A 9,577-nucleotide genomic window follows, 5' to 3' on the forward strand; every position below is an offset into this window, starting at 1 on the left:
TGGGATTTTTTGAACCATTCCCCAACGCTTTGGGATGAGGATTTTGGGGTATTTTGCCCCTCCAGCCTCCTGTGCCTGGCTGGCATCACGCTGAGGATGCGTTCCCGATGGAGCGCTCCGCAGGGATGAGCCGGCAGAGCTCCGTAAATCCCATTATCCCGAAATTCCCGGATCCCGGGTCCGCCAGCGCCACCGGCTGTCCTGGCCCGAGACTCCTCTAGAAAAGGGATTTAACCCCTTGGCGCCTTGGGAAGAAGAAAAATGTTCCTTCCCCCCTTGGAGGTTTGTGAGAGGCAGGAGGGGCGGTGGGAATCAGCGGGAAAGCAGGGAAATTATCCTGGAATATCGGGAATATTTATTTATGGGATTGTGTGAGCAGGGAATGAGTGAAGAGAAAGGATCTTGAAATACTGAGAATATTCATTGAGGGGATAGCACCTGTACGAAAGGAGTAGAGAGAAATTATCCTGAAATATTGGGAATATTTATTTAGGGAATTACACATGCTGGAAATGAGTGAAAAGATCCTAAATATTTGGAATTTCTTTTCTGGGCTCTTTTATCCCCCCACCCCTTATACTCCGGGAGAGTTTTGGGATGGATTTCCTGGCACAACATTCTCCCCCAAACACTCCAATCCCAAATCAGCCACAATTCCTGAGGAGTTATAGGGTTTTCCCACCATTCATCCTTCCTGCTCTGAATATTCTATAATTTTAACATTTCCAACATAAATAACATACTGAGCCTCCTTTTCCTCATCCCAAAAAACTTTGGAATCTCAGCCTGGCCCATCATGCGATTTCTTTCAACCCAAGCCCAAAAATTCTGATTTTTTGAGCACCCCTCAAGCATTCCACCCACGATTTTCCCTTTATCCCAATCCCTGAAAAGCCATGCAGGGGCAGGAATTCACTCAGCCTGAACTCCCTTTTTTCCAAGGATTTCCCCCCTTTTTCCCCCCCTTTCCCCCCTTTTCCTTTTATCTTTTGTGTGTAAGAAATTCTGGCCTTTGTATCCTGAAGATTTGGGATTCACCCGGTATCAGATTCGGGATTTCCTCCCTTCCCTTGTCCATGGAAATCCTTGGACTTGAACTTTGAAAGGATTAAATTCCCATTTAATGGAAATTAAATTCCAATAAATTCTATTTAAATTGCATTTAAATTCCAGTGCCCAATGTCTGCTGCCTCTTGCCCAGTGCCCAATGGCCAGTGACCACTTTGCCCACTCTGCTGTGGCCAGTACCCAGTACCTGGTGCCCAACACCTCCTGCCTGGTGTCCAGTCCCCAGTGTCCACTGCCCACTGCCCGGTGCCCTGTGCCTGTTGCCAGGTCTCTGGTGTCCTGTGCCCTGTGCCCGGTGCCCGGTGTCCTGTGCCCGTTCCCCGGTCCCCGGTGCCCGCTGTGCACGGGGCGGGCCCGGGGCGGCGGCGGGGGCGGGCAGGAAGCGCCCGCGGCCCCTCGGGCTCGGAGCCGCATCCGGCCCGGGGCTGCGGGGGCGCAGGAAACGGGGAGGGGGAACGGGGAAAGGGGGGAGTGGAGCAGGGAGGAGGGGGAGAGGGGGGAGAGAGGAACAGCCCCGGGCACTGGAGGGACACAGGGGAACCTCCAAGAGGCACATCTGGATCCTCACCCATCCATCCCTCCATCATCCATCCATCCATCCATCCATCCATCCATCCATCCATCATCCATCCATCCATGGATCCCATCCCTCCTCTCTCAGGACAAGCTGGAGATTTGGGATTCTCCAGTCTGGCAAGGAGAAGCTCCAAGGACACCCCGGAGCCCTTCCAGGGCCTCAAGGAACTCCAGGAGAGCTGGAGAGGGGACAGGGGACAGGGATGGAGGAACAGGACACAGGGAATGGCTTCCACTCCCGCAGGGCATGGATGGATGGAATTTTGGGCAGGAATTCCTGGCTGGGATGGAATTTCAAAAGCAGCTGTGGCTGCTCCATCCCTGGAAGTGTCCCAGGCCAGGTGTGACAGGGTTTAGGCCATCCTGGGACATGGGGAGGTGGCCCGACCATGGCGGGGATGGCACTGGAGGGAATTTCAGGTCCTTCAGTTCCTCAGATCCAGAAAATTCCCAACTCGGAGCCTGCCCAAAGCCCTGAGGGACTAGCAGGAGGGGACAGGGTGGGGACAAAGTGGGACAGATTTTGGATGAGTTGGAATTTTCTACTTCCCTCAGTTGCTCATTAGGAATTCTGGGGCTGTGACCCGGGAATTAATAATTGCTGAGTGATTAACTGATTAATTAATTAATTAATCATGACTAGGCCTTTGGCAGACAAAAAGCAGCCAAATTCTGACAGCTTCGAGGTTTCCCCCCAAAAATATGTGGAAGAAGTCACTGGCACTGCTCCAGCATGGATCAAAACAAACTCATGAGTCATTAACGAGTAATTAACGAGTGACACCAATCAGCTCAGCCCTGACTCACATCCGTCCCGAGGCTGAAATATATTTTGGGGCTTTGCATGTCCCAGGAATGGGAAATTTTGATGAAACTACCCAAAATGGATGTGGAGGGGTTTAGGATGGGTTTGAGGATTTCCCACAGGTGCTAAAACCAGCTCTAATTAAGCTTCACATTAATTTCATTAGTGGATAAATTGAAACCATCGGTCCCGAGCAGGGTGTGGAGCAGCTGTGGCCTTGTTCTGCAGATTTTTGGGGTGATTTCCTAATTTAGACAAACCCCCACTCTCCCCTTCCTCTGCTCCGCCCTGCCTTGGTGACAGCGGCAACACCAAAATAGCGACGGGACCTGAAACTGAAACTGAGATTAGCGGCACCAAAACTCGGCTTAAAGGGATCTGTGAAGGGTCCGCTCTGCCAGAATGGATTTTGGGGTTTTGGGGGCATTTTCTCCTTTTCTGCTGCTGAGTTATGGTGTTGGGGTGGGGGCATTCTCCCCCGCAAGGGTTCTGTCACTTCAGTAACCTCAGGTGGCTTGGCCAAATTTTAAAACAAATAAATTTATTTCTTTCATTTCCTTCCCAAATAAAGGATGTGAGTGGCAAATCCCTGAATCCCGGGACAGGGAATGTTTATTTATGACGCTGCACCTGCAGGAAAGGAGTAGAGAGAAATTATCCTGAAATAGTTTGAATATTTATTTATGGGATTACACTTTCAGGGAATGAGTGAAGTGGAATAATCCTGAAATATTGGGAAAATTTTTGTTTGAGATTGGACCTGCAGATCCCAAAATCTGTGTTCTGACACCTTTGGGATATCCCAGGAAACACCCTTGCCTTAGACACAGAAGAAAACCCAGGAACAGTTTCCTAGCCGCATTCCTCTTGGGAATAAATTTTGAGGATAAATTCTAATTTATCGGGAATTAGAAATTCCCCCGGGAATTCCATTCCAGCCCCTCGGGCCGGAGGATTCCCCCGAGACCCGGGAAGCGCCGCTGGGCAGGCAGCCAGGGACCTCTGCTGGGAGAAGCTTAAAAATGCCATTTTTTCCCCCAAAATCGTGGCCGGGCAGGCGGTGGGAGGGAGCCCTGCGGAGGGCGCCAGCAGCTCGGGTGTCCCCACAGCCCCCCGGGGCACTGGGACGGCGTCCCTCGGTGTCCTCCGGTCCCTAGGGTCTGCAGGGGAAGGGAGGAACCTCCCGGAACTGGGAATAACCCCAGGAGACTGAGCTTTTCCAACAGCTCATCCCAGTGGGATCCCCATCCTAGAGCTCATCCCAGTGGGATCCTGGTCCTACAGCTGATCCCACTGGCATCCTGCAGTTCATCCCTTTGGGATCATCATTCCACAGCTCATCCAGGATTCCCATTCCCCACTGCAACCCATTGGGATCCCCATCCCACAGTCCCAGTGGGATCCCCATCCTACAGCTCATCCCGTTGGGATCCCTATCCTGCAGCTCATCCCGGATTCCCATTCTCCACTGCATCCCAATGGGATTCCCATCCTGGAGCTCACCTCAATGGGATTCTACAGCTCTTGCCTTTGCGATCATCATTCTCCAGCTCATCCCGATCCCTCCCTGCATCCCAGATTGGAGCTGGGAATTCCCTCATAAAAAGGGGAATTGTTAATTAACAAAAAAAGAAGAAGAATTTTTAACCCAGAGCAATAGGAATTTTTAATTCAAACATGGGAATTTTAAACTCAAAAAATGGGAATTTTTAATCCAAAGGAATGAGAATTTTTTACCCCAAAGAAATGGGAATTTCCACTCCAGAGGAGCAAAGTTGGGGTTTTCCATTATTTTTCCCATCTTTGTTTTGCTTTCCTCCAACCCCAACCAAAAATGAACACAAGAATGGATTTTATGACAAAAAAAAAATCCGACTTTTTGCTCCTTTTCTCCCACTTAATGAAAATTCCCCTCCCTTTCGCTCTCCTGGAAGTGAAATTTTACCCCAAACCACCCAAGATTTGCTGATTTTCACCCCAAACCAAGCGATTCCAGGCCAAAAATTGTATTTTCTTTTATTTTTAAATTTATACTTCTTTTATTCTGTTTATTTCCACTGCCACTCCATCCCCCTCACTCTATCTCATTTAAAGTTTTTTTTTTTTTTATTCTTTGGTAGCTTAAATTCCCTTAAACACCTCAAAACCAAAGCAAGAATTATCATAATTAACATCAGGATGATAATTCTTATTTTAATGACTATTGTTTGGGCAATTCGGCTGCTCCAGGGGCCTTTTTAATGAAAACTTTGAGGTATTTTGAATTTTTTTTTCTCAGCCCCTCAAATATTTACAGAACATTTACAGAGATTTTTTTGAGATTTACAGAATATTTACAAATATTCAGAAATATTCACAATTATTTATATCCCAACCCCATGCACGTACAGAGAAATGAACAAAATCTCTGCCCAAAATGTGAATTTTTAATAGAAAAAGTGAATTTTTAGCCGTATTTACCGGGATAAAAATCTGGGCCACTCCCTCCACAGTTCCCGAGGTGATTTTATCCCTTGGAAAAATATTCCTGAGTTTCTCTGGGGGAAGCTGTGGGGTGTGAAGGTTGCTGGATTTAAATATTTATATTTATATATTTATATTTATACTCATGTAGGATTCTTAATATAGTTATATTATGTGTAATATATATTTATATGATTTTTATAGGATTATAAATATAAATATAAATATTCATTCCCAGCGCGCATCCCGGAATTTGTTTCCCAACCCCACCCTCAAATTATTTAAAATTCCTTTTTTTTAAATACAAAATACATTTTTAACCCCACCCGGAATTCCATGGGAATTCCATGGAAAACCTCCCCTGAAATCTTCTTTTCTTGCCACGTTTTCAGGTTGTTTGGGGAATTTTTTGGGGGAATAACTGCTCGAAAATCCCAATATTTTGCAGAGGGAATTCCCCACTACTCTGCTCAGCGGGAGGGGGCGAAATAAACAACTAAAAAAACCCGATTTAACCCCCCAAAAAACCGCTAAAACCCCAAATTAAACAAACACCGCTTTTAGTACCATTTTGCCACTTCCAGAGAAAACGGAGCCCAGCAGATCCTAAACATTCCTGGCCTTTAAAATCCCTTTCCCCCCGCAGGCCCTTTCCCCCTTATTTTCCTTATATTTTAAGGCGCTGATGGAATTTAAAAATGAAATTAAAAATAGGAATAAATCCAGCAGGCCGAGTGTGAAGATTTTCCTTTCAATCCTTCCCTTTTCCCTCGCAGCGACTTTTAATTTTGAAAATGTTTTTGTTTTGTTTTTTTGTTTTCGGGCCTAAATTCCTAAATTTTGCAGAGAAAAATAAGACTTTTCCAAGCGGGACCCCCGGAGAGAGCCGGGAATCTTTTTTCCTTCTGAAAAAAAAAAAAAACAGACCAAGAAAAAAAAGAAAAAACAAAAACAAAAAACCAAAAAACAAAAAACAAAGCAAAGAACCCCAAAATAGCTTTGATTTTTGGGGGTTTTCAAGTTCCCAAAGCACAGATTTGTGGGCCTTGATGGACTGAAAATTCCATCGGGAATTTCCAAAGGTTTGGAAAAGTTCAAGCAGGGGAGGGAGGGAAATTCCAGCGAGGATCAAATCCTTTCATTCCCGATTTTCCCGGATTTTCTTCCCGGGATTCAAACCTTTTCCAGGGATTATTATCACACAAATTCCTCACATTTTTCCCCTTTTCCACCACTTTTTAAAAAGATTGTTTAGATTTCAATGGAGCAGCTTCAAGTCACTCCCTCTCCACCTCTCCCTCTGTCTCCTGAAACCTCTCGAAATTCCCGATTTTTTTTTAAAGTTGGCGTTTCCTCCCCGCCCCTCCACCACAAAAACCCCGCTGGAAAACCGGGATTTTCCGGATTTTCCAAATTTTCCCCGGCATCCACTCGGCCCTGAAAGAAACGGGAATTTCCCCTTTCCTGCGTGGGATTTTTATTGTTTTAATCCAATTTTTATGGAGGAAAAAGGAGAAATCTGGGGTTTGGAACTTGTTTTTTTTGGAGTAGGGTCGGGAGGTCAGGGCAGGGGGAGCTCCTTCCAGTTTTCCCAGCTCATTCCCAGTTCTCCCAGCAGCCGTTTCATCCCTAAATCCATTTCCTGGGAATCACTCCCTCGTTTTCAGCGGAGCGCGGAGTTTTTGGGAAATTGTTTGGGTTCCATCGCGCGCTTTAACCTCACCCTAAAACTCCTCCCAAACCCAACATCCCGCAGGGCACGCGGCCCAAATCGACCCCAATCAGCTCCAAATTAGCCCCAAATCGGACCGAAATCAGGCCAAAATCAGCCCCAAATGAGCCCAAGTCGCACCCAAACCAGCCCCATATCAGCTCCAAATCGGGCCCAAATCAGCTCCAAATCGCCCCAAATCAGCCCCAAATCCCCGCGCGGCTCGTCCGGGCAGCCCCTTCCCCACGCGGGGCTGGGCTGACCCCGCTCCCATCCCGGGCACCTCCCGCGATCCTGGGATTTTTCCTGCGCTGCTCAGGGATCCTCCAGGCTGGCGCAGCCGCGGAATTTGAGGCTGGGGGGCACGGGGATGGCGCTGCCCCCCAGGTGCCACCGCCACAGCGGGTGCGTCTTGGACAGCGCCCAGGAGTTTTTGCCACCCAGCGACGAGGCCGGGCACAAGTCCCCGTCCTCGCCCACCACCAGCGAGGGCGTGCAGGGGAAGTTGCCCATCAGGCTGAAGGAATTCCGAGGCGGGCTGGCTTTGCAGGGAGCGTTTCCCTTCCTGGAATTCCTCCGGGGAGTTTTTGGCGGCCTGGCTTTGGAGGGGCCGCGCTGCCTCTCGCTGACCCTGGCCAGGCGCCGCCGTTTGGCGTTGCCGTCCTGGCGGCCCCTCAGCGCCGCGGGGCTCTCGGTTCCTCCGCGGGGCTGGAAGCGCAGCTCTGCTCCCCTCCAGGGCTCCGAGCTGCCCCGGCCGTGCCGCAAACCTTTCCCGTCCATGTTGAATCCCTTGGCGTAGCACCACAGCTTGGACTGGCGGATCAAGCGGTCGAAATGCTCCGGCCGGGGCTCGCCGAGGGCAGCGGGGCTCGCCCGCAGCTCCGGGGCCGGTTCGGGAGAAGGCGCCGGCCCCGGGGAGGCTCCACTGGGCCGCTCTAACGAGGAGCTTTTGTTCGAGGCATCTTTGTGCAAATCCTTCCCTCCGGCGTCCCCAAAGCCGCGCTCCTTTTGTGGCGGGCCCCCCCCGGGGGTGCTGCTGCTGCTCGGGGAGGGAGGAGGCGAAGAGGAGGAGGAGGAAGAGGCGGAGGAGGCAGGGGAGGCCTCGTGCCTCGCGTACAGCCCCGGCTGAGCCCCCGGCCCTGCGGCCGCGCTCAAACTTTCCAAAGTTGACGCTCGCAGGGTGCGGGCCCAGAGGTGCTGCGAGAGGAAGAGGAGTTCGGGGTCGGGGCGCAGCGCTTTGCTCGTGGGGGACTCAGCCGGCCGCTCCTCCCCGAGCGGCTCCCGGGGGGGCTGGAAGCGGGGCAGGGCCGCCTGCCGGTACCGCGTGCTCTGCACCGAGTCCCCACTGCACAGCGAGCTGCTCTCCGACTCCGAGGAGCTGCCCTCCTCGCTGCTGCACGAGCTGTCCCCTTCCTCCTCCTCCTCCTCCTCCTCTTCCTCCTCCTCCTCCTCCTCCGAGGAGTCGCTGGAGGTGGCGGGGCTGGACGCGGCGAGGTCCAGGCTGGAGTCCGAGTCGCTGGAGTAGCCGGCGGACGTTCCCTGGCGCTTGGAGGCGGGGAAGCCGCGGCACCGGCCCTTCCTGGCGGCCGCGGGCCCCGCTCCGTGCGGGGGCAGCCCCCGGGGCCAGCCCGGGCCCCGCCGGTGCCGGCCCGCGGGCACCGGGAGCGCGCAGGGCTGAGCGGCCGCGGGGCCCAGCAGCGCCAGGTCCCGGGGGCAGCCGGCCAGGACCCCCCCAAAGAAGCCCCCCCGAGCGGGCTGGAGCTGCTGCGGGCCGGGGGGCGGCACGGCCGGGCCGGGGGCACCGCAGCAGCCGCCGGCTCGGCAGGGCGGGGGCCGCGGGCAGGGGAAGAACTCCCCGGGGCCCGGCAGCAGCAGCTGCTCCCTTCTCCTGCTCTTCCTCCTCCTCTTCCTCCAGCGGAGGCTCTTGCAGGAGGTGCAGAGAGCCTCCAGGTCCGCCTTGGAGATGAGCGAGCACTTAACGGCGCGCGTGGGCACCGAGTTGATGGCCTTGAGGGTCCGCAGCTCTGCCAGGTCACAGCGGCGGCTCTTGATCTTTAAGGTTTCCATCTTCTTGCTGATGGTGGTCCTGGGGATGTCCTTGAACAGGTCGCTGAGCACCTGGGCCAGCGCGAACATCTGGGTGCCGTTGATCTGTAAGTAGCCCAAGTTGATGCCTTCGATCTGTTGGTAGCCAGCGTGGAAATGGCCCGGCCGGGCTTGCACGTTGTAGTCCATGGTGGCCGGAACGATCCCCAAGGTCCCCTCGCAGGTCAGGAACATTTCTGGGAGGTTGTTTTTGTTGTTGTTTTTTTTTTTTTTTTTTTTTTTTTTTGTTTTTGTTTTTTACTTTGTCCCTTTCAAAGAGGGGCAGGGAAAATCAGGAAAATCAGGACATTTGTGTTTCCACTCGCTGATCACACACATCCCTCCAGAGAGGGGCCAGAGGGGGAGGGGAGGTGAAAAAAAACAGGGAAAAGAGGGGAAAAAAACAAAAAAAAAACCGAAAAAATCCGATCTCGCTTTCAAACGCTCCGGTTGGGTACTGGCAACATCTCCCGAACACCCAATTCCTGCTCCGGGGCTCGGCTCCTCGTCTGCCCCCTCCCCGGCGAGGAAAAAAAAGAGAAAAAAATCAAGAAGTCAAACATCTCTCATAGCCCGGGCCAGCCCCGCACCCACCTCCGCCTCCCAAATAATCCCTTTATTTGGGGCGGGGGGGATCGGTGTAAATCAACCGAGAGCTGGAGCGGACAAAGCTCGGGGGGCGCGGGGGGGGTCCCGCGTTCCCTCCGGGGGCACCCCCGGGAACGCCCCCGGCTCCATCGGGTGTCCCCAAACCCCAAATTTCCCCCGCGCCCCCTCCCCAAACCCCGCCCACACAATGGGGACCCCTCCGCACCGCTGTTCCCCCCTCGAAAAACCCCAAATGAAAACCCCAAATCACCGAGGTTCCG

General features: G+C 52.5%; 1 protein-coding gene across 1 annotated transcript; it reads right to left on the minus strand.

Moving 5' to 3' along the window:
* Positions 1–5,919: 5,919 nt before the first annotated feature.
* EPOP (elongin BC and polycomb repressive complex 2 associated protein) lies at positions 5,920–9,087 on the minus strand. Its single transcript, XM_064733388.1, has one exon. The coding sequence runs from the start codon at positions 8,901–8,903 to the stop codon at positions 6,939–6,941; it is 1,965 nt and encodes a 654-aa protein (XP_064589458.1). The 5' UTR covers positions 8,904–9,087; the 3' UTR covers positions 5,920–6,938.
* Positions 9,088–9,577: the final 490 nt, after the last annotated feature.

This window comes from Zonotrichia leucophrys, chromosome 27 (assembly GCF_028769735.1).
Source record: "Zonotrichia leucophrys gambelii isolate GWCS_2022_RI chromosome 27, RI_Zleu_2.0, whole genome shotgun sequence".
Taxonomy (NCBI): Eukaryota; Metazoa; Chordata; class Aves; order Passeriformes; family Passerellidae; genus Zonotrichia; species Zonotrichia leucophrys.

Bases quoted from the DNA above. Each gene is read 5' to 3' on its own strand.
- EPOP (XM_064733388.1), bottom strand. From the start codon at position 8,903: ATGTTCCTGACCTGCGAGGGGACCTTGGGGATCGTTCCGGCCACCATG.